At 39.8% G+C, this 25,627-nt stretch overlaps 1 protein-coding gene across 10 annotated transcripts; it reads left to right on the top strand.

The window, feature by feature from the left end:
- ddx3xa (DEAD-box helicase 3 X-linked a) lies at positions 1-24,708 on the top strand. 10 transcript variants are annotated; one of them, XM_085764920.1, is made up of 20 exons: positions 1-327; positions 2,324-2,372; positions 2,677-2,724; positions 3,518-3,577; positions 8,883-9,056; positions 9,421-9,565; positions 10,483-10,590; positions 10,691-10,790; positions 11,460-11,595; positions 11,748-11,842; positions 12,541-12,639; positions 12,741-12,901; positions 13,969-14,113; positions 16,465-16,609; positions 17,692-17,742; positions 19,556-19,737; positions 20,740-20,857; positions 21,493-21,646; positions 22,595-22,716; positions 23,979-24,708. In XM_085764920.1, exons 1-20 carry the CDS (start codon positions 283-285, stop codon positions 24,065-24,067), a joined length of 2,226 nt encoding a protein of 741 aa, XP_085621046.1. In that variant the 5' UTR covers positions 1-282; the 3' UTR covers positions 24,068-24,708. The 10 variants fall into 10 exon arrangements, with proteins under 10 accessions (XP_085621046.1, XP_085621052.1, XP_085621051.1 ...); XM_085764926.1 differs by having other exon boundaries at positions 8,883-9,008; positions 9,448-9,565; XM_085764925.1 differs by having other exon boundaries at positions 8,883-8,990.
- Positions 24,709-25,627: the final 919 nt, after the last annotated feature.

Below are 25,627 nucleotides of genomic sequence, written 5' to 3' on the forward strand. Positions count from 1 at the left end.
ATTCCACCACGGTCAAGCGAGCCTGCCGGGAGGGGGTTATATCTATCTGTTTCAACAGCAGCTCCACAGCCAACGGAATTTGTATTATTATATTTATAACGAAACATAACAACGTAGTTTTATTTATTTAAAGTAACCGTTGTTTTGTTTATTTGAAGGTCGTGCCGTGAATTCTTTACAGAAAAAGGAAAAAGCTAAAGTTAACGTTTGAGCATAGCTACGCGTGCTAACAAAGAAAATCCTTTCTCTTCAGAAAATAATCCCCCACTACTCTCTTTAGTTATGAGTCATGTGGTCATTGATAATCCACACGGTCTAGATCAGCAGGTGAGTACTTACTTATTTCTTCTTTTGTTGGTTGTTTTTTTCGTTGAAATGTGGTGATTTTTCCCCGTTACGCACATGTATGTATGTTCTCTCATCGGGTAAACGGTAGCGGCGTTAGCTTAGCTTAGCTAGCTGCTAACTACCTAGCTTGTTAGCTCGCTAGCCGCGAGCTAATGCTGCGTTCGAGACAACTCGGAACACGGAGAATCTCCCAGTTAAAAACTCCGTTTTCTGACCAAAAACATGGCGGACCGGGACAAACTTTGCGTTAAAAGTGCTTAACGTAGCCATTAAGGCAATAAATAAATACTAAGGGCAATAAACAATCGAAAAAGAAAGATAAATAACATGAATCTTCTGTGTTCTACGTTACAACGTTAATCTGTAACCATAAGTAAATATTATATTTCATAACGCTTTAATGTATTGGCATTTTGTTGTGTGATGTCAGACAGCTGATTGTCGGAGAAGTCAGGGTAGATTCTTTTTCCGACGACTTTTCCGAGTGGAAGCTCAACTCGACATGAGGTGGCGTTTGATTGCACTTTTTTCCAAGTCTGAGGTTGGAAAAATCCGAGTTCCGAGTTGGATGCGAACGCAGCACAAGCTAACGCTGCGGCTGCTAAAATGGAGGTGGCGAGAGGGGGGGAGAGAGAGAGAGGATTGTGATGGCGGATGCGATGTCCCCGTTTTAGTAAAAAGTCTCACAGACCCCCCTTTAAAACACGAATAAAAACACCAGACTTCAATTAATTAATTCTTTGGAGAATCTGATTCTAGGTAACTGAAATCTACGTGTTATTTTTTGAACCAAAACCAGTATTTGCGGCCCTGCCGGTATCCCTGTCGAGTTACATAGCCCGGCTAATGTTGGGCCTTCTGCTGCTTCTCAACCTGAAACGTGGCGCAGGAAAAAAATGTTGGCAGAGGTTTTATTAGCGACCGTAAAAACGAGATCTGAGATTAAATAACCCCCTTTTAACTTTATGTATCGTTCATTTCATCGGCCTCGGTTTTATACAAACTTGATCGCTTGTGTTTAAGTATTTTAAATTATTTTCAATTTTTCGTCGTTTTTATCAATTATGTCAGCCGATTTCCTCTTTTAATAGGTTTGTTAGGTAAACTGGGCCTTGTTTTAATGATCAGGAGCTGCGTTATGTTTTGAATTATTGTCAAACAGTTATGTTTTAAATCAACTGCAGGTCTTGCAGCTGAGCTGATCATTTATTTCCATTATCAGCAGAAGGATCGATTCACAATCTGTAATGCTGTCTTAAAACATTAATACTAGCTTAGCTATATAATCATTGACATGTTTTTTAAATTTTATTTATCTACTGCTGTTTATAATTGGAGTGGTGGGGATTATTCAGGCCTCCTTTTGTTTTCCAAAAAGTTCATGCCAGGCTTATGAAACTCTTAATTGGTCTGCACCAAACAAACAAATGGACAACGTCCAAAGTTGCTCCCTTTGTCACGTTTTAAATACCTCAATTGAAGACTGGATTTTCACCTTTGAATAAATTCAACTAGTAAAATATGTTTTAGGACAGAAAAATTGAACCGATCCTTTAATCTGACCTTCCTTTTCCATCCGTCCATGATCCTTAAGTCCCTTTGTCAAGATGGTACAACAACTTAAAGATCTTAAACCCTGGTATAATTTCCCACAGTGTAATTTCCGTCTCGGTTTGATCAACAGACGACAAAAAAAAACTAAAAATGTTCATTTTACAGTCACCCATAACAGAGGAAAGCACCAGATCCTCATTATGACAAATGGGACCCAGTAAACATGTGCTAGTTTTACTTAAAACAAATTGATGAGATGCCAGTTAAGATAAATCAAAGTTGTCACACCATTGTGCTCTTTTCTCATCTGACTTCAGACTCAGACTTTCTTTATTTGTCATTGCACAAAAACACGAAAGTTGTAGTGATGACTTGATATTTAACCACAATATTTTCTCTCTTTCTTTCTTTCTTTTTGCAGCTTGCTGCCCTAGACTTGAACCCTGACGGACAAGGCGGAGGAACTGGCAGTAAGTAAAACAGTGTACTTTACTTGTGTGTAATTAGGCTTCTGTAATGAGTGCTTTTGAGTTGATCCCATTCAAGTTTTAAATGCACATTTTAAAACGCATACAAAACAAGCTTGTTTTTATAGTGTTAATCAGTGGATGACTTTATTGCAAGGTCTAGGTTATTGTGGGTAAAGTGCTCTATTGTAGCACCACAGTATATTTTTCAATGTGTGCATGTATTCATAGCTCCGTTAAAACAGCAGCAGTTTTAGTAAATTAGTGTTTGACTCCATGTGACGTGTTTCTCTCCTCCTCCGTCCAGGGCGTTACATTCCACCTCACTTGAGGAACAAAGAGGCTTCCAAAAATGGTGAGTTGAGTTTAAGAGTCACCCACTGAGCCACAGTCAGACCCTCAACACAGGTTTGACTTGTGCTGCTCTTCTCCTTCTTCTTGGTTAATTTAAAAGCCCATCAGAGCATGGTAAAAGCAAGCACAAATGAGGAAAAAAAAAAAAAGAAACAATTGGTGAGGCATCAACCAGACTATATTGTTTTATTTCTGGTTCTGCTGCACGAGGACACAAGAAAGAAAGCCGTGTCAAATGGAGCTTTCTGTGTCTGTGCACGATGGCTTATTTTGGCACGGATAAAGTAGGACAAGTGGGACTGCAAGCAAAAAAAAAAAGATGGCTGAAGTCTCATAAGTAAGACAATGGAGCAAATTTCAAAACACTTTGACATTTCAGTAACTATTCTCATAGGTAATCTTTTTTTATTTTTGTTCCCTGGTGCAGCGTCTCACATGTGGAAAAACAAAAAAGAGGAGTGCTAGCTATTGACTGCTCTGATAAGGGGGGGCAATGTGGGGGGGAGGGCGGTGGTGGTGGTTTTTATCAGTGTTGACATCTGTGGACGTAATGTTTTGTAACTACTGTAGGTTGAGGTGGTTTTGAGGTAGTTAAAAACATTTTTCCTCTTCCTCTTCTTCTTTCTTGTACTTGTTTAGCCTCTTAAAGGCTTAAGACACATTGTTGTTGTGCCTGACGTTCTGTCAAGTAATTTTCACATTTATTAAAAAAAAACAAAAAACTTGGAATCATGGTTTTGTGTCATTGCACACTTGACGTTTTTTCTCGTTTTTACTGTTTTCTTATTCCACAGCAGGAAATGCTTATTCCGCTGGTAGACAGTGCGGTTATTCAGTGGCACCAGTAAATCTCTGTAAGTCCCTTCTGTCTGCTTTCGCTGAGGGCAACCTGCATTTACAGATGCATGAAATAGCCATTTTTTTTACACACCAGCAAAAGCCAGTGTGAAAGGGAGGAGTGGGAGTGGGGTGGGGGGTTTTAGATCAGGCCTATATGCACATGCACTGTAAGCTTTAACGACGGGCTCATGATTAATTAATGTGCCTGTCTCTCTGATGGGGATGCTTGCACTTTACAACAGGAAATCCTATAGGTAGACGGCAATTAGACGCAACATCAAATGCTCTTCTTCTTTTTACTGCAGTGAGCTGAGTTTTCATCTTTTTGAAGCATATGACCGCTTCGTTAAAACTGACTTCACCCCTTCCCACCCCCCTATATATATTATATACAACTCTGGAAAATAATAAGAGACCACTTTCACAAATGTTTCTTAAAAGCATCTACATGTATGACAGTAGTTCTTTTCTTTTCTTTTTTAAACACCAACACAAACACAACTCATTCTACTTAAAGAGACACTGATGAGGTCATCATAGGAAGATTATGAATAAAAACCACTGCTGGGATTAAACATTGACATTATCCCACAAAAACTTGATTTATAAACTCTTCCTGAGTTAAAATATTCTTGCTGTGTTGTTTAGGAATAAATATGAACATGTTTTTGTTTGCATTATTATTATTCAAGGTCTGAAAAGACTTGATATTTTTATTATTTAGACTAGTTTAGTCATTTTTAGCCAATAAAAGCTCTAAATGACAATATTTTTATTTCAATTTTGGGAGAAATGTTGTCGGTAGTTGATAGAATAAAACAAAAAACAATACTTTTACTCAAACACATACCTATAAATGGTAAAACCAGAGAAACTGATCATTTTGGGAGTGGTCTCTTCATTTTTTCCAGAGGTGTATATCCACATTTCACCTGCACTGCCCCACCTCACCCCCCCCTCAAGTTTCTGCCCACAACAACCATGGCAGGCAGAGTGTCAGCAAAGACACAGAGTTAATAACTATACATCAGGATGGGATGGCTTTTTTTAAAGATTGGTAACTCCTTAGTGTTTAAAAAGTTAAAGTTAAAAGCCCTCAGACACTCGTATGCTGCATGAGCCAGTGTTCATGGGTGGAGAGTCTTTTTATAGCCCTGCTTCCCTACCTTTGCTCAGGTTACCCAAGACTGGCCTCTCAAGAGCTTGCCTTTTACCATGCCTACAGTGGGGGTTGGCGAAACAGATGTGGTATACCTTGACCTCTACCTGCATGCCACGCCACGCCACGCCACGCCATCTACTTTAGTTGGCAGAGTTTTTCATAGTGTAGTTAATTTACATGCATATATACTGTGTATATATAAACGCGCCCAACGCCACTGCACCGGTCACTTTGAAGAAGCAGAAACTGAAATGCAGCAGAATTTCTTTGGCCTAACAACAGCAGCAGCAGTCTGTCACAGCTTGCAATTGAAGTTGCTTTATGATGCATGGTGATGGTGCCTTAAAGACTCTGCACTGCATCACTAGTGTGACTGTTTTACTAATAACCACCAGACCATTTCTAAGACATCTTCACCTTTTTTCTTTTCTTTTTGCATTGTTCAGCCATTTTTTTTGTTTTAATTTCCATTTTAACACCAGTGAGTCAGTCGTGAAATCAAAGCAGGGCTTTTGTTTTTTTGCAAAGAGAGACGCCGTCGTCGTTCAGCCCCAACAACTCTGTTCTTCCTCTGTTTCAAGTTCTTTATAGACTAGACCGGCCTACGACATACTAATAAGTACAGTGGGGATTAATGAACCCAGCTGAGAACTGCAGTGTGTTTGTGTGCAGGCTTTTTCCTCCTCTACAGCAGCAGCAGCAGCAGCTCAGCACAGTGTGAAGTTAGAATCACATTTGGAAAGGTGGAGGAGAGAAGAAACCTGTGCACACTCGCCCGCCGTTCCTTGGCACATGACACGACTGAATACTCTTTCACCTGTAGCTGTGTCTTGTCTGAAAGGGATCTTTGTTTCTCTGAGGTTATGAGGTTTTTTCTTCCTTCTGGCTACTTGAGTCTGAGCTATCAAGTAGATTAATCTCTATCTGGCTTCTACTCTGCATCTAATTGATGATGATAAAGAACCGGGACTGTTCTCTTTGAGGCAGATTATCACAGCCAACTTATTATTACCCGTGCAGCACGAGGTCTTTTCTTTTTTTCTTTTTCTTTTTTTATGAAGTCGAGCAGGGAGTTGGGTTTCTGTAGTGTTTGTGCGTCTGGTTGCAACAAGACTGAGCTGAAATATGTGAGACTGTAGGAGGAGGAGGGGCGTTGAGGGGGGGTATTCTCCTTTCTAAGAGGTGTGGGGAGGTGTGGGATTCCCTGAGTCACGTGCAGCGTGTGCTTCGAAGGTTTGAAATTCCTAAACGGTCGTGCATGCATATTTTAATCTTACAAATTACCTAATTAAAATTAAAAATTGCCTAAATTAAGATAAATATACGGTTTGTGAATGGATAAAGACCTCGGCCTTTAGCAGCTTTAGCAGAGATTCACCAGACTTGTTTCTGTGCAGCTTTCAGGTTTGTTAGTTGTGATGCTTCAGGCAACTGCAACGTCTTTTTGGTTTTGTGATGAAGATGCAACGTCCTGCATCGTTTTAGCATCCAGCACCGGGTGGTGTTGTGGACTGAAGTTTTTCTGCATCGCCGTAGCAGACAGTTGAGCTCAGGGCTCTGCTGCATGGTGTGCTTTGTGGGCACATGCATCATTGTTGTCTGACACTTGTCTGAGTGATTAAATTCTACCGTAATAAGTAAACAAAAAACAAAAAACTATCAAACAGATTGGACTTTGACTTTTAAAATAAAAAAGTTAAGTGCAGGAAATTGAGCAAAGAGCTGGAAGCGACAGTGAAACAAGGAAGACGTCTGAACTCTGAACTCACCGTTTTACTTTCATTTCCCTCTTCCCACAGTTTGTCTGAGATCCTGATTTAGATTTATTTTGCACAAGTAAAAGGAACAATTTGATAATTTACAGTGAAGGAAGAGGCGAAAACTCCACCTATAGTTAACAATCAAATCATACCAAACACGGCCTCTAGATCTTATTGCACTATTAACATACTGTATGTGTGGACTGCCACTCAACAGTCAAGTTCATTGAAAGGTTTAAGTGCCTGAAGGGATAAAATATAACAGATATAGAAAAACTGGCAGATTAATATTAAAACACTGGATCAAAACTATCAAAACACAACATAAACGGATACAAACCAAATACCAAAACATAAAAAAACCAATATGATCCAGAAACCGGATAAGCAGGTAAAATAAGGAAATGGATGTAACAATGACATATGATGGCATACAAAAAAGAAAGAATAATTCCTAATGACCAAAGTCTGTGCTGATTCACCACGGACTGGGAGCGGTGGGGAGGTGGGGGTCGAGTTTGTTCAGACAATACTGAGAATGTATGTTTGTATTACACAATACTCTGGATTTATTTACTCAGATCAATGTCAGAAGCACGTAGAGTAGAGCACCGGCCTGTGAACTGTGTTGAAGCATTACAAGGCTTTTCCTTCCTTGTGCTTTACATGAGGACACTACAGTAGGGATGTCACGGTTACTTGTTTTCACAATCAATCGCGGTATTAAACGCCACAATTAATTGATCGTAAAGATTTCTACATACCTTCACTTTCTGAAAAAAGATTATGTTGGAACCATATCGGCAGATGTGCACAAAAATAAAGTTAAATGCACAAATACTGGTCCATTTAACTAACTGAACATCGAATTGGTAGGAATTTAAATGTTAGCGTGTCATCTGTATTGTAAAAAAACGATTAAATTGAACGTAAACATTTGGTATAGATGACAATTAATGACTTAAATATTTCAAACACTTCCCCTGGGGGATTAATAACTGGTCCTATAGTAAGGGATTAGTAATGTAATTATATTTTGACTAATTTGATTTTACCCATTCATAGTGTTGTGAAATTAATTAATGCTTAATAATCATGATAATCGTAGTACCGCGATTATTTCTCTGACAAAAATCGTACCAGGAAAATGTATAATGGTGACGTCCCTGGGCTGAACTCAAAAGAAAAGAAACTCGAGCCTGAGACTAGATCCTGTGCAGCTGCTCTGCCTCCCGATGCTGTTGTTGTGGCATTGAACCCGGGCTACGTAGCACGCCGTGGCAGCGCTAACTGTCCGTTATCCACCACCCCGACCCCCCACCCCCACTCCTCGACCCCCCTCAACCCCCCCATTACCAGCCTCATCCTCAGCCTGCACTGATTATTACAGTCTGGCCTCCGATGGGAACGAAAGCCGGGCAGATCGTTGTGGTAAATGTCCCACGTGACGCCGCAGCGCTCGGTAGCCGTCATCCTCTCAAAGTCCCTAAAGTCTCTTTTTTTTGTTTTTTATTTACAGCTCTGGAAAAATATAAGAGACCACTTTCACAAATGTTTCTTAAAAGCATCTCTACATGTATGACAGTCATTCTTTTCTTTTCTTTTTTAAACACAAACACAACTCATTCTACCTGAACCACATCTGGTTTTATAGGAAGATTATAAATAAAAACCACTGCTGGGATTAAACATTGACATTATCCCACAAAAACTTGATTTTATAAACTCTTCCTGAGTTAAAATATTCTTGCTCTGTTGTTTAGGAATAAATATGAACAGGTTTTCTTTGCATTATTATTATTCAAGGTCTGAAAAGACTTGATATTTTTTGTTATTTAGACGAGTTTAGTCATTTTCAGCCAATAAAAGCTCTAAATGACAATATTTTTATTTCAATTTTGGGAGAAATGTTTTAATTTTACTCAAACACATACCTATAAATAGTAAAACCAGAGAAACTGATCATTTTGGGAGTGGTCTTTTTAATTTTTTCCAGAGCTGTATATATTTTTTTTAAATTCAAATTCAGTGGCTTATAATTAATTGCCTCACAGTGCTTTGATTTCTCTGCATCCTCTCTCTTGGACAGATGTAGAACTTGCTTTTTGACTTCTTCCCCCCCTCACTTGACGACATTAACTCGACCCAACGACACGACTTGTTGCAGCATTTTTTTTTTTATTCTTATAGTTATCCAAAAGCTTTCAGTCCAGATCCTAGTCTATAATAACAATAATAATTTTATTATAATTACAATAATAAAAGCTGCTTGTAATCCCACCTGTTAGAGTTAGGCTGAACTTAGATCCAGCCAGATGTTGATGATTGATGCTCAGACTTTTTTCTCCTTCTCATTCGCTCACTGTGTTTCTTTCTCCTCTGTGTCTCCTCATGAAGACTCACCTGGATGGGACGGCGGACGCAGCAATGGCTTTGTGAACGGTTACCACGACAACCGCTCAAACGGGGGCTTCGGAGGGCGAGGACCCCCTCGCAATGATAGAGGTGGGCGCGGTGCCTACCGTGGTAACAGGGGTGGAGGCTCGTTTAATCAACCATTGCAAAACGCAGGTGGGGAAATCCTGTCGTGCCCTTTAAAAGATGTTAAGACGAGTTATAGCTATAGCTTTAGCGGCGACAGCGTAGCTTAAGGCGTTAACTGAACCCTCCCCCCACCCTGGTTTTTTTTTACTCATACATAATAGTTATTATCATATCTAGAGTCCTGTTAGTGAGTTTAATCTAAGAGCAGTAGATTAAGGTGATGGCTTTTAAAACGACCGGCACTTTCCTTTAAAGGAGAGACCATGTTCCCACCGATGGTTGGTAAGAACATGGCGACGTCTCACAGCCGATTTGCATTCAAAAACATCTCCAGTGACATAATTATCTAGATTTTTGTTTTTTAATCTTTTTTTCTTTCTTTTACGTACAGCTTTCGGCAATTACGAAAACAAAGAAGGCGGCGGCGGCGGCTGGGGAGGAGCTCCCAGGGACGCCGCCTACAACAGCTTCGGAGGACGCAACGACAGGTCCAAGACTTTCTTCAACGACCGCGGCGGCGCCGGCTCCAGGGGAAGGTCGGTGTACGATAGAGCCGCAACAATTAATCGATTATTTGAGCGATAATCGATTTAATCGTCAACTATTTTGATGATCGAATAATCAGTTTGGGTAGTTTTTCTAAAATAAAAAGTCCAAATTCTCTGATTTCAGATTCTTAAAAGTGAATATTTCTGGTTTCTTTGTTCCTTTATGACAATAAACTGGGTCTCTCTTTGGTTTGTGGACAAAACAAGACATTTGAGGACGTAATCTTGTGGTTTGAGAAACACTAATTGACATTTTATGGACTAACTGATTAATTGTGTACATAATCAACAGATTAATCGATAACGAAAATAATTGTTAGTTGCAGCCCTAGCGTACGACTTATAACAACAACAGACAAATTGACAAACATTCACGTCGTACACTGCCAACTAAGTCGTACTATTGCACCATCCCTGTTATATAGTTGGATTAAAAACGTACTCGAGATTAATAAATAACGAAAAATAGACAGCGAGTAAAAAAGTAAGAACCATAACAGTCGGCTTTACCAATTCTAATTATAGTGGTAAGAAGTAAGAGAAGACAAGAAGGTGGAGGCTCGACTTGTGTGCAAAATGAAAGAATAAGTACTAAAATCTATGAAATAAAATCAATAGGGAAGTAAAAAGCTTGAGTTACACAACCTATACTTTGCTGCTACTGTGAAGTAGGGCTGGCTGTTTATTCAGTAGAGCAATTGAAGTTCATGATGGTGGATTTATTGTGTCACACCACCTTGTTTTTATCGGGCTAATGATGCTAAATCTAATACTTTACCTATCCACATTAATGAAGTGTGTAGCCACCTGCTGAGCTACCAGCTGTTTTTTAGTTCGCCCACTTGCTTGTTTTTGCTCTCTTTAAATGTGTAAGTTTCTCACAGATTCATGTTCTTGTCTTGCAGATATGAGCGCGGAGGCTTCGCCGGCGGAGGAAACAGCCGGTGGACAGAAGACGGCAGAGACGGCGACGACTGGTCCAAGCCGACCGCTCCCAACGAGCGTCTGGAAAAGTAAGACGACACACACAAGACTCTTATTAATTATTATTATCTAAACTTTAAACCAACAGCCGTCAACCTCACACTTCACTTTTTTTTATTATTTTCTCAGCGAGCTTTTCGCAGGAAGCAACACCGGCATCAACTTTGAGAAATACGACGATATTCCCGTGGAGGCCACTGGAAGCAACTGCCCGCCACACATTGAAAGCGTAAGTGCTGGAATAGTCTGTCTGTTTTGTTTTTTTTCTTTTAAAGATGTTTAAAAGTTTATTCACAGACCAGTTACTTTTTTTTTTTGCACGGTACTGTACTTTTGGATGATTTATTCACTGTATGACATCAAATAAATTCACTTTTATCCAATTTTCATAGGAAAATATACACATGTGGCTACTTTTGTCCCATAGAACAGGCTATAGATACAACCATGCATATTTCATTGTAGGAAGCTATTTGGGGAATTATTTTTGTTTATCTTTAGCATTAGTCTCTCATGGTTTAATATAATTGGCTGTTCTGTTCATCATGAGGAATAAAATAGATAAATTGTGCCTTTTTTTAACCTAAAATGTTATGACAAAACACAATTTACTAGCTAGACACAATGACATTGAAACTGCGTAGGTTTGGATTAGCCAAATTCATACAAAATTTCAGGACAGCACGACAAAAATACAGCTCATGGAAAAAAAGCTACTTTGATACCTCTAAAACAACTTTGTCCTAGTACAAGCAGGAGCAGATGGTGAACATGTCTTCTCTATTGTTGGTGGGCAGACAGAGGGTCTGACTGTGCATATGCAGTGTCGGCCATGTTTCTGATTGGAGAAGAAACACACAGACAGACCAGTTACTGACTTGTGATTTTGATTCTGCAGTTTCATGATGTGGACATGGGGGAGATCATCATGGGCAACATCAACCTGAGTCGTTACACTCGTCCCACGCCGGTGCAGAAACACGCGATCCCCATCATCAAGAGCAAGAGAGACCTGATGGCCTGCGCCCAGACTGGTCAGTATCTCTTCTCTTTATCTCTTCTCTCTCTTTTTCTTTTTGTGAATTCATGAGTTTATGCTGAAAGTTTTTAGTCTCGTCAGCAGCACAGCAGCAGTGGTGGGTGTTTTTTTTTATCTCTGATTTTCTCCTGCTGTGTTGTGTTCCAGGTTCTGGTAAAACCGCTGCCTTCCTGCTGCCGGTGCTGAGTCAGATCTTCACCGAGGGCCCCGGGGACGCTCTGCAGGCCGCCAAGAACGGACAGGTACGGAGGAAAGACGATACAGTGGAAATAGTTTATAGTGATCACGTGTTTCCAGAGTCAATATGACTATTATAACAGATTTTTTATTATTTCACTTCATTTCTAACATCATCTAAATGCCATTTGTATAGTTTTTCATTGAGAAAAATGTCACTAAATGGACTGCTTCAGCATTTACTGAATCATATTTAATGTTTAAAACACGGTACAGTCGTTTCAAATGCTTTTTGAGAGGCACCGTGCAAGTTTAATTACTCAAATACTGTACACAATACACCGCAGTAATGTATAGCTTACTGTAAAATTATAAATAGGCAATCGCCTCTAACGTTGTTGTGCAGTTTCCTAAATAACAGTAGGTCTACTGTATGTCTGTAGTGCAAATCGGTGGTGACTTAGTTTTTACTGAACAGCCAGGTGTCGACTTTACGTTAGCCAGCAACAGAAGCAGACATCCGGCAAGGAATTACGGGAGTAGGAAATAAAATAACTACTCATAATTTTTGCACATGTTTTCATTCATAAAATGACCAAAAATCAACACTATAAGCGGATTTCTTGACTCCTATAAACGAATTATTCAACAGCATTTGTATAGAAATGATTCGGTTTCCACTGTAATTAATTAAAACAAAATCCTGCGTTATCGCTTGACGAATGAACTCGTATGAACGTGATTCTTCCTTTTCTGTCGTCAGGACAACGGCAGGTACGGCAGACGGAAGCAGTACCCACTCTCTCTGGTCCTGGCGCCGACCAGAGAACTGGCCCTGCAGATCTACGACGAGGCCAGAAAGGTGACGACCAGGAAAAAACACCCGACGCCTTAACCCTCTCTTATCGCGTGAACGTTCATCTAGAAGCTCATCTGTTTCCTTCTCCTCCTCTCCTCCTGTAGGTCGCCTACCGCTCCCGTGTGCGCCCCTGCGTGGTGTACGGCGGCGCCGACATCGGGCAGCAGATCAGGGAGTTGGAGCGAGGATGTCACCTGCTGGTGGCCACGCCAGGACGTCTGGTGGACATGATGGAGAGGGGCAAGATCGGCCTGGACTATTGCAAGTCAGTAAAGCTCAGAATCCACACTGAGACCAACTCTATAAGCACATTATTTTCACAACTAATGAACTGAATTTCTGTTCATAATTGATTTATGAAAAAGAAAAACGAGAAGCTTGATCGATCAAAATCAAGAGTACCCGTCTGCAGGGGAGATTGCGGACAAGGGCGCCGCCATAGATCCAATCGACACCGGAAGTTGGTCGTCTTCGTGTATATTTATTCGCTCCTTCACACAGGAAATCTGGCCAACCTGAAGTTTGCAACCGAACTCAGAAAACAATTGAACAATCAATCACACGACTCTTTCTATTACCGCTCTATCTCTTCGTTTCAACCGTCGGAGCTCTGATTATCAGTACGGACCTGGACGGAGCACTGAATAAGGTTTGAACACCTCTCAGCAGGGCTCGTTTAAAGGGATAGTTCAACATTTTGGCAAATTGGCCCTTGGAACGTTACCAGACAGAGTTGTTTTAGAGGTAAATTCATGCAAAACCGCTGATGCGTGTTCCTGCCGTGGCAGTTTTTCATCAAGCAGTCTCTGTATTTCCCTCTAAAACAACTCTGTCTGGTAACGTTGTGTTATCTCATAGCGTGGTGAATGTGCAGGTCACAACTTGTCCACCAGAGCGTTGTGGAGTTGTTGGATTGTGTATTTGATGAGTTTGATGAGGGAAACCAAGAAATCCCATAATGAGCCTCCGTAGCGTAGCTCTGAGCAGCTCACGGCTCTGCTCCGCCGTTCTAAAAACAGCTTGCACCGACAAGTAAAGGTAACGAACCTACTGCTATGACTATAGGGATTATGGCAATGGGCTAATTTGCCAAAATGTTGAACTATCCCTTTACGGGTTAAGACTAAAATATATATATATATATATATATATATTATACATGAAAAATGCCCGATTTCCCGTATGGATTGAACCTGTGGCGACGCCCATGTCCGCCATCTTCCGTGCAGGCGGTTGATCTCGTTCCTCCACATTAATTGTTGTAGCACTAGTTGTTTTAAAATAAATAAAAATAATTAAATATGCGGTGTGTGTGTCTGTGTGTGTGTGCAGCTACCTGATCCTGGACGAGGCCGACCGCATGTTGGACATGGGTTTCGAGCCTCAGATCAGACGCATCGTGGAGCAGGACACGATGCCGCCCAAGGGCATCCGCCAGACCATGATGTTCAGCGCCACCTTCCCCAAGGAGATCCAGGTGCGAGGCTGTCATTGATGCACTGTTTTTATTTGAGTTATTTGAGTTGTTTAATAGTTGAATGAATGAATGAATGAATTGAATGAATTTATTTATTTCGGTATATCAAGCTTATATAACCCAGGGGTGCAAACTCGTCACCTTTCGGCGAAATTCGCCGTTTTGGATCCCAAATTGGTCATTTGTGTGATTCGTGTAAATCCGCAATAAAAAAAAATTGAGAGGGGGGGGGGGGGGGTCCGGCGAGCCGAGCCGAGCCAATGCACCTGTCTCTTTAAGGCGCATGCACCTTACCTGGATGACAACGAGTGGTGGCAGCACTCCTCTTCTGTCCAGCAATACACAAGCTTCACTTTTAATACAGACTAACTAACGCGACTTTGTGAGCATGGCGAGTGAAAGAGTCGGAGCTAGAAGATGCGCCAGCAGCGTTGTATAGGTGCTGTATGGGACCACGTGTGTGTGATGATCGCGATCGCGGCCAATTAGCGATTAGCGCGTTTAGCATTTATTAGCTCCAGTGTCTCCTTCTCTGGAGGAGGGTCTGGCGAGCGAGACTAGCTCCAGAGCGACCTGTTCAGCAGCAGCAGCAGCAGGAGGAGGAAGAGGAGGAGGAGGAAGAGGAGGAGGAGGAGGAGGAGGAGGTTGACTGACTGTGGCAGGACACCTCTGCCTCTGTTTCACTTTATGTTGCTGGTAAATAATGTGGTTGTAAAAGTAGTAGGCTAAAGTTAAATTATTTTGTATGCACTAATTAAAGGGGCAGAGCTTTAAGAGACATTTTAGCTTTTATATTTTATAAGATATAATTTTTGTAAGAACCACAATTAATAAATATAGGTTATATATTTCAGTGAATATCTAATTGTTCTTAGCATTTGTTAGATAACTTTCTTTGCCCAATAAATTAAAACATGTTGGAACTATCAATGTCTCCTCTCTTGCAGCCAGAATCTCACCTACTTTTAACCTCAGACTGTCACTATAATGTATCAGATGTCAGACTGCCTCATTCTTTAAGTTTTAACCTGAATATACAAGACATGATTGATTTTCCCAACGATCAAAGTATACGAAACTGAACTGAAAACCATGACCACAAAACCGTGAACCGAACCATTTGCTTGAACATCTTTTAAATACATATTGCCGCTTAATATGTTTTATGTAACCTATGGCATTTTTAAGCTTCATGTGTGTTATTGGACAGAAAGAGCAGCGCTACCTCGGAGCATAGCCTACGTACAGAAAACACATTTACATCAATAAATGTTTCACAATGAACCAATCAGTCTGTATTAAATTTTATTTAGTTTGAAGGCAAGGTTTGCAAGGTTCATCTGATGGACATCAAGGGACAGATTCTCCCAAGTTTTGCACAGCTTTTGCTCATGCTAGACCTGCATAGGCTGAAGACCCCCTTCACATGTTTCAAAACCAAACACAGAGAGACAGATTGTGCAGGTTTAACAGGAGCAAAAGCTGTGCTAACCTGAGTAAATCTGGACCCTAGTCTCATGCTAAAATTGACTGTAAATTCACCTTTAAAGTTGGTTTTTAAAAAAATTTCCCCGGGGGAGCATGCCCCCGGACCCCCCTAGGGGGTCGGTATCTTGTCACCTTTTTTACCCCTGATGAGTTTGCACCCCTGATAACCGAAAGGGTGTAGGTTGAAGCCAAAGCTTATATACCCCTACCCCTTTTACCTTAAAAAATTAAAATAAAATAAAAAAATATACATACATATACGCATTAATACAATAGGATCAGATCACAGATATTTGAAATTAATTAGTACACTTAAATTTTGTACACAGCACATAACCCAAAATAGTACAAAATCATTTTAACTTAATTTTCCATACTGTAACGAGAAATTCTAAGTATTTTAAAGCTGACTAGAGTACAGCATAATTTAATATTTTCAGGACAATTAATCCAGATGTTAACCCCTCTAACAGAAAGACAGTGATTTTTTTACAGTAGTTCGAGTCTTTGGTTTCTCAAATAATAGTGGTCTTCTCAGGTTATAACTGGAATCCTTCATTTTAAACAGATTCTGGATTCTCATCAGTACTTTTATCTACCATATTTATATGTATCTGTGTGAATGGGAGAGTTGTGTGTATGTGAGAACTGTGCGAGGAATGTCAAATGTACTGTTTTTTTTATCTGTTTTTTTGTACTTATGTAATGCAGTTACTTGCGGCACATGACTGTCCATGACAAATTTCCCTGCAGGGGCAATACTAAAGTTTGTATAGATTGTTGTAGTTTCCTGTTTCATGGATTTAAATATTCCGATCCTCACCTGTCTGTCTGTCTGTCTGTCTGTCTGTCTGTCTCTCTAGATCCTGGCTCGTGACTTCCTGGAGGATTACATCTTCCTGGCGGTCGGTCGCGTCGGCTCCACCTCAGAAAACATCACCCAGAAGGTGGTGTGGGTGGAGGAAAATGACAAAAGGTCCTTCCTCCTCGACTTGCTCAACGCCACAGGTGAGAAACGCAAAACACACAAATTATAGAGAGAGAGCTGAGTGTTTGTTTTGTTTGTTGGGTTTTTTGGGTTTTTTTCCTCCTCCCATGAATGTGACATTGGGCTCTAACTCCATCATCCTGTGTGTCAGTCTGCCCCATATCAAGCTAATATTGACTTTTGCTACATCTCTGCTAACAAATGTTGTTCGTAATAGAAAAATGATAATGTTTTAAAGGGATAGTTCAACATTTTGGCAAATTGGCCCATTGCCATAATCCCTATAATCTTAGCTGTAGGTTAATTGTCGGTGCAAGCTATTTTTTAGAACGGCGGAGCAGAGCCGTGAGCTGCTTAGAGCTATGCTTCGTCAGAGGCTCATGGGATTTCTTGGTTTCCCTCATCATCAAACTCATCAAATACACAATCCAACAACTCCACAACGCTCTGGTGGACAAGTTGTGAGCTGCACATTCACCACGCTATGAGATAATAACACAACGTTACCACACAGAGTTGTTTTAGAGGGAAATTCATGTAAAACCGCTGATGCGCGTTGCCTTCAGGGACAGTTTTTCAGCAAACAGTCTCTGTATTTCCCTCTAAAACAACTCTGTGTGGTAACGTTGTGTTATTATCTCATAGCGTGGTGAATGTGCAGGTCACAACTTGTCCACCAGAGCGTTGTGGAGTTGTTGGATTGTGTATTTGATGAGTCTGATGAGGGAAACCAAGAAATCCCATGAGCCTCCGTAGCGTAGCTCTGAGCAGCTCACGGCTCTGCTCCGCCGTTCTAAAAACAGCTTGCACCGACAATTAAAGGTAACGAACCTACTGCTATGACTATAGCGATTTGCCAAAATGTTGAACTATCCCTTTAAAAAAATAAATAAAATGTTAGTGTGATGCATTCAGGGGTGAGGAGGCTCTGAAATCACTTTGTCGTGTTTTTTTTTTCTTTTTCTTTTTCTCTAAAAAGGGGGTGTTTTGTTTTTTTTTATTTTATTTTTTTTGCTTTTTAATGATGATCTAAAAGCTGTGAGTTGAAAGTTGTGTTACTGAAGCAGCCTTGCGTTTACTGGCCGGTTTGGTTTTATCTTAGTTATTCCCAGTGAGGTTCAGGAAAATCAGACAGAGGCCCCAGAGAAACCGGGTAAGTGTGAAACATAATACCATAATATTCACTCTGACCCACAAGCCAAAAAACATCACATCCTCCCACAGCTCATCCTGTCCCTCCGCTCCCCCCCCGCTTCACATGCTGCCTCCGTTCTGTTTATTATTTCAATTTATTTATTGTTTTGTTAATGATTTTTCTTTTCATTTCCAACGAAGAGTTTGTTTGTAGGTCCGATCGACAGTTTGCAGTGTTTTTTTTTTCAGCTTCAGCACCGGCCGGCGCTCGGGTCATCTGGCTGCACACCATCGCGTTTGGCCGCTTGTCATAGAAAGAGCTCCGAGTTTCCAGGAGTCAGACGGTTGTGACAGGTTTAATGACGGCGGCAACCGAGTCTGTACAACTCTAAACACTGGTCGCACTGGGCCAGGGTCTAATTATTATGATAATAAATAAATAAATCGCACTCATTTTTGTATTTCTTAATTGGAATTATTGAAAAGACCAGTGTTTTTTTTTAATTAACTTGACTTTATAACATCCAAAAAAAAGAAAGAAGCAACTGTTTCCTCGGTAACCGGTGCAGCCGCCTGCTTGCCAACTATAAAAAGCAAACCGATCATGTGTAATATATGTCACAGGCAGCCTCTCCCTCGCTAGAAAAGAGCACAATTGGCTGTAATTCAACACAAGGTGAAGAGGCTTGTAGGGGGGAAAGAGAGGGGGAGAGTTAGGCCACCGAACCACAATTCGGCTCGTCTGATTGGGCGCCTCTGAGCTTTTTGTGTTTTTTTTTGTGTGTGTTTTTTTTTTCCAAAGTACTCACAGGCTTAAGTAATAATGGAGAGGACGGAGCTTTGCTGGATGGAGCTTTGTTTTTCCCGGCTTGTGCCAGAGTGCGTTGGTAAAACCAGTGGCAGGGTTTTTTTGTTGTTTTTTTTAGTAGCTGTGAAACGATGCGACCTGTCCTGCCCCATCACCCCTCAGCCATCTTTATCTTTATTATTATTATTATTATTATTATCATTATTATAATAATCAAACTAGACATTAATGCCATGTGTCTACTCTAGATTGTGTTTTTTAATATCTAGAAATTTAAGTTTTTGTTGAGTTTTTCCACATCATCCAAACTAAACTGACATCAGGGTCGACTAAGTTTTTTTGGTAACACTTTACTTGAATAGGTATTCATAAGATTGATATAACAGCTGTCATAAATATCAATGAATACTTATGACAGCTGTTGTTAAGTGTCATTCAGTAAGTTATGACACTTTTAATGCAAAGTTGACATTATTTGAGATGTTTTTGTTCTGACAACTTGACATAAAGACAATTTAAACGGTCATAGCAGACCTAATTGCCAAACTTTAAAAAATGATGTCAAGTTCTCCTAACAAAAACATCTCAAACAATGTCAACTTTGCATCAAAAGTGACATAACTTACCGAATGACACTTAACGACAGCTGTCATAAGTATTCATTGATGTTTATGACAGCTGTTATGTCATGGTATCTTATGAATACCTATTCGAGTAAAGTGTTATCAGTTTTTTTTTCCTGCAGCCCCTGTCTCCATCTTTAAGTTTCATACCGGTCGTTTTGATTTTCTTCCTTTTTACTTCATAAACTTGCAACTTTTTCAGTACAACAGTTGTAAGTCCCCATCTTCTTCTACTTCTTCTTCCATCTATAGCCTCGTCCCCCCAGTTATCAGTGAATTTCTTTCCTCCTTCTTTCCCTCTCTTTTATTTTCCTCCCTCTCATGCTCTTTGTCATCCTCTCCTCCTCCTCGTCCTCCTTGTTTTGTCTCAACCGCGTGTTGTGTTTGCGCTCCCCCGGCAGGCAAAGACTCGCTGACGCTGGTGTTCGTGGAAACCAAGAAGGGAGCCGACGCTCTGGAGGACTTCCTGTACCGCGAGGGCTACGCCTGCACCAGTATCCACGGCGACCGGTCCCAGAGAGACAGAGAGGAAGCGCTGCACCAGTTCAGATCAGGACGCTGCCCCATCTTGGTGGCCACAGCTGTAAGTGGCGTAAAATGGAGGGGGGAAAAAAGAGCTCTTTGAAAACCAATTTATATCAATATTTCATCAGGTGGTGCGGTGGTCGTGAGTGGACACAAGATCAATAATGAAAATATTGATACAGTTTTTAACGAAATGATTTAAAAACATGGTTTTGAAAATGATAAAGTGCTTCATAATGTCAAAAAAAGTTGAAAAATAAGGTCGGATTGGACAGTAAGAATGGATAATAGGAAAAAACAGATGATTAAATATTGATTAAGAAGAATTACAGTTAAATAAATAGGGTTGTCAGCTGTTGCCTCCTCTGGATAGTTTGTGTTTCTTGTGTGTTTAAAGCCTGACAGAGGAGCTCATGGAGGATTAGAAAACAACAGATTCTGCAATATTGAATATATGAAAGGCTTTTTTTCTTTTTTTTTCTCCCCCCTAATATTGAGTAAAACCTGATTAATTTTCCGTTCTGGGCCTTTAACCCTGGATCACGTCTGGTTGTTGGTTGGTTGTTGTTTCCTGCAAGACGCCGGAGATTAAAAGATTTAATTCGGCAGAAACTTTTTTGAGTTTTGAGACACTTTAGATATTAAAAAAAAAAGGTGCAATTTCCAGACATAAGACCAAGAACGAGTCCTGGTCACCATGTTTATTGTTATTTCAGATCTGGTTCTAGTTTGTCTAATTATTTGAGTTTATACTGAGTCATTGTGTCGCTGTGTTTTTTTATTTTTATTTTTAAAAGCAAAGAGCAGGAAACCGAGCGTTGAGTTTATACAGAGTCTCTTTGACATTTGGGAAAAACCCCGAGACGAAACCAGGTCCAACTGGGTCACGGAGGAAACTGTGGCTTTGGCTCGGCTCGGGAACATTGTTGGCAGATTTTTTTTCATCGCTGTCGCTAATTAACTCCATAGCTCCGTAATAAAACGTGGACGAGCTGAACCGACTTGACATTTAAACGACTTTTTCTCCCCCTCTTCCTCCTTCCTTCTCCTCCTCCTGCAGGTGGCTGCCAGAGGTCTGGACATCAGCAACGTGAAGCACGTCATTAACTTTGATTTGCCCAGTGACATTGAGGAGTACGTTCACCGTATCGGCCGTACGGGACGTGTGGGCAACCTCGGTACGACACTTTTATTTTGATATCTTAAAGTTGGTGCATATGATTTACGTTTTATTTGTTAGGATCCCCATTAGCTGCGCTCTATAATGCTGCTAGTCTTCCTCGGGTCCACATTTACATTTAAAACCAGTACATTTAAACATAAATCTGCATCACAACATGAAAAACAAGTCAACATTTTCATTTTTCATTTCATTTATTAGTTTATTTGAAATGGGACTCCACATATTCATGAACATACAAAAACAATTTACAAAAACAAAATCTTACATTAAATCTGTACAATCAGATTGTCATCTACATCAAAGAACATGTGTAAGATAACTCTGATGTACAGCAGTTATACAATAAAATAACATAAAAAGAATAAAATAAGAGGGTAAAACAAGTGAAAATGACAACAAGAGACCCTATTACCCTACATAAGACCCTTTGTGTGTGTGTACGTATGTTATTTTACAGATATGAAATTCCAAGATATTTTTTTAATTTGCTTTTTGAATGTTAGTTTGTGTGTGAGTTTAGTTATTGGCAGTGGTAAAGGAGTTCCATGCTTTAATTTCTAAGTTTTATGAAAGTTTTAAACTGACTCATGTCTCTCTGGTTTGTTTTTTTGTTTTGTTTTTTTTCTTCAGGTCTGGCCACGTCGTTCTTTAACGACAAAAACAGCAACATAACCAAAGATTTGCTGGACATCCTGGTGGAGGCCAAGCAGGAGGTTCCCTCCTGGCTGGAGAGCCTGGCCTACGAGCACCAGCACAAGAGCAGCGGCCGCGGACGCTCAAAGAGGTAAACACACACACATACACACACAAACTGTAAACTGAACATTGATATCTACTGATCATATTAATCCTTATACTGGTCGTTACTGATTTAAACTGAGCACTTAAAGGGATGGTTCAACATTTTGTCAAATTGGCCCATTGCCATAATAATCCCTATAGTCATAGCAGTAGGTTGCAAGCTATTTTTAGAACGGCGGAGCAGAGCCGTGAGCTGCTCAGAGCTACACTACGGAGGCTCATGGGATTTCTTGGTTTCCCTCATCAAATACACAATCCAACAACTCCACAACGCTCTGGTGGACAAGTTGTGACCTGCACATTCACCACACTATGAGATAATAACACAACGTTTAGTTGTTTTAGAGGGAAATTCATGCAAAACCGCTGATGCACGTTGCCTTCAGGGACAGTTTTTCATCAAGCAGTCTCTGTATTTCCCTCTAAAACAACTCTGTCTGGTAACGTTGTGTTATTATCTCATAGCGTGGTGAATGTGCAGGTCACAACTTGTCCACCAGAGCGTTGTGGAGTTGTTGGAAATCCCATTAGCCTCTGTTAGCTAACCTAACTGAGTTGTAGCGTCCTGTTGAATGATGAGAGAGAATCAAAGACACATGAACACACCTCGTCGGGTTATAAACTCAGGTCTCATGATGCAGCTCGTCTCAGTCACCAGGTGAACTGCTGACGTCTGAGAACGAAGTCACATGATCGTCACGTTTCCTTGAAGCATAAACTGGATCATTATTGATCTATAAATGTTTATGATGCTCAGTGTGTTGCAGCCGTCAGCAGCTTGTTCTGTGTTTTTTTATTATGAGCTCGTTTTTCACATTTAGTCTGTTGTTTCAGACTCTTGTTGTTCTCTCTTCTGATCTTTTTAGTTTTGTTTTTTCCTTGACACAAAATGTTGATTGTGTGTTCTCGCCTCGTCTCGTCTTGTCTTCAGGTTCTCTGGCGGGTTCGGAGCCAGAGATTACCGTCAGACGCCCGGCGGCGCTGGAAACTTCGGTGGCGGCCGCACAGGACGTAACCCTGGAGGCCACGGAGGAAGCCGCGGCTTTGGAGGAGGTGAGGAACCGGTTTCCACTGGTTTTCTATCTCTATCTGTGCTTCACTTTAACTGTCAACGCCCGGGATGTCACAATTACTTGTTTTCACAATTAATCGCGGTATTGAACGCCACAATTAATTAATCGTAAAGATTCTTAAATACCGTCACTTTCCAAAAAAGATTATTTTGGAAACACAGAGGCTGATGTGCACAAAAGTGAAGGTAAATGTAAGAAATACTGGTCAATTTACCTAACGTAACATGGTAGAAATTTAAATGTTAGCGTCTCATTTGTAATAAAAAACAAACAATTAAAATAAACTTAAACATTTGGTATAGATGACAATGATTTGAATATTTAAAACACTTCCCCTGGAGGATTAATAATTGGTTACATATGAATAGTAGATACTTAAAATATTTAGTGTAATGTTTGATTTTACACATTCATATGTTGTGAAATTAATTAGGCTAATGCGTGATAATCGTAATACCGTGATTATTTCTCTGACGATAATCGTACAAAGAAAATCTATAATCGTGACGTCCCTAGTCAACGCTGTGCAGCTGCATGAAAGACACAAGGTAGAAACTCACTGTGACCTTAATGCACACGATTCTGTGAAGTAGAGCTGCATCATTAATTATAAATAGATCACATATGGCCGAGTGCGACATCAGAATTACAGCAGCTGCAACTTCTTGGAACTAAATTCACAATATCTGCCACAATAACAGCATGCTTTTTTAAAAAATTTATTTATGTAATTTAAAATGATTGGACTTTCAACAAGGATATAATTTTACATAGAGAAATTTACTATAAGATAAAAGCAGAATATAGATAAAAGCAGAATATGTTGAAGTAATACCTATTGTTGCTGTGCAAATTTACATTTTGGGCATTATGACGTTTTTAAGTGTTAATCTCACCCAATGAGATGATTTAATTCCCGAGATGACAACTCTGAAAATGTATTTGCATGGTTTTATTCTAAATTTTACCTACTGCTTTTCCTTTTTTCTTTTTTTTTACCTACTGCTTTTCTCTTCTTTTTTTTTTTTTTTACAATTATGGCCAAAAAGACATTTTAAAGATATTTTATTTCACAAAAATCAAAATCATTGATACAAATCCATAGTTATAAACAAATAAGATCATGATATACATGCAAAATTAAACCAAAAATCACAACAAAGGTGGAAATTATGTATAGAAAAAAAATAAAAGGGTTATTAATGTTTTATTTCTAATGGTTTCTTAACTTTCCCTTCGCAGGCGGCTTTGGTGGTGGCAACTTCTACAGCAACGACGGCTACGGAGGAAACTACAGCCACTCTAGTAGTGTGGATTGGTGGGGCAACTAGTCGCCTAAAGGAATAGGTTGCCATGCCAACCCGACCCAATGGAAACCACATGTTAACTTAAAGAAAAAAAAAAAAGCCAGACCATAACAACAAAACCCTCCCTGTGTAGCTTCACTGACACACAGTACATTACCAACCCTGGTTCTCTCTGCCATTCGCTTCTCCTTTTTTGAAAACAACGAAAAAAACAAAAAAAGGGAAGTGCAGCAACGGCGCAAACTACTGTCGTCGCCGCCGCTGTCGCAGCCGCCGCCGCATAAAACACGGAAAGTCACCAGCAGCACGTTGCGACGCAGCAGCCACCCGGGAAAGACGCAGAGATATATAACGCACACCTCAGAGTGAGCATGGATTGCTGACATGCATTGTCCGACAGCAACCTTCGGACTTTTCATCGTTTGAGGAAAAAAAAAAAAAGTATTTTTGTTCTTTTTGTGGAAGGAAAAAAAGAAAAAACCCGATTGAAATAACCTGAGGATCATTTGTATGTTAATGTACTGTGCCTTTTGAATTTAAACAGGAAATCTATGTTTTCATTTCACCAGATGAACATGGCCAAGAGCTCTAAATTTGTTTTTTACAGTTTATTTTGTTCGGTGAAGTAAAATAAAAATAAAATATATATATGTGTGTATAATATATACTAAATATATATACATATATATTAGAAAGGTAAAAAAAAAATAAGCTTGGACTTAATCAAACCTTGGCAAACACTGGGGTATTGTGGCTCTCGGAGTCATGATTCCATTTGAACCTCAAATTTATCGCAGGAACATCATGTAGCCTTTTCTATAGTCAAACAGCTAATGGAGCCATTACTACGTCTAATAATAATAACTAACTGGGCCACTCTGTGAAGCAACCGTACGGTCCCGAGGGACGAGCGTTACATTTGTTTTTCTTTTTAACATTTTTTTTTTTTTTTGGTTTGTTTTTGTTCCGTTTTTTTCTTCATTTTTTATTTTATTTTTTTTATTTTTCGTTGTTTTGCTCACTCTATCCTGGACAGGCTCCTTTTTTTTTCTTTTTTTTTTTCTCACTCTCTCTCTCTCTCTGGATATGGTAGTTCTTTAACAAAAACAAGATACAACAAAAATAGCCATTCCTATCGTGATCTTAAAGCAACACAGAAGTCATTAAAGCTCAGTGCCAACGATCGCTGAGGAGAAGATGAATTATAATAATATATTAATCAATGCTGGAACTTGTTACTCCACATTACATTTTTTTTTTTCATTCAATTGACTTGACAGTGTTAACGGCAGCTAGTATGTTACCAAGTGCTAGCTACATTTAAGTGGGCGGTGTTTTTTTTGTTTGTTTTTACTTTTACTTGAGACGTTTTTTTTTCTTTTCGGTTGACTTTTTTTTTTTCTGGTTTTTGTTTTAAATCGTTTCTCTTAACAAATATGTATCAAAACAACAAAAAAAATGCCTGCCATCTTGAAAGTGAAGAGTTCAAAATGGCTGCAGCATTATTATTATTAATAATATATAAGTAAAAAAAAGGACCACAGCATCGGGGGAGGGCCAATTTCAAAAATAAAAGCGTGGGTG

This window comes from Trachurus japonicus, chromosome 21 (genome assembly GCF_045865225.1).
Source record: "Trachurus japonicus isolate A0001 chromosome 21, Traja_1.0".
NCBI lineage: Eukaryota > Metazoa > Chordata > Actinopteri > Carangiformes > Carangidae > Trachurus > Trachurus japonicus.

Coding starts and splice junctions, on each gene's coding strand:
- ddx3xa (XM_085764920.1), top strand. CDS start 283: ATGAGTCATGTGGTCATTGATAATCCACACGGTCTAGATCAGCAG. Junction 3,578..8,882: donor AGTGGCACCAGTAAATCTCT/GTAAGTCCCTTC, acceptor CTCCTCATGAAG/ACTCACCTGGATGGGACGGC. Junction 12,640..12,740: donor TCTACGACGAGGCCAGAAAG/GTGACGACCAGG, acceptor CTCCTCCTGTAG/GTCGCCTACCGCTCCCGTGT.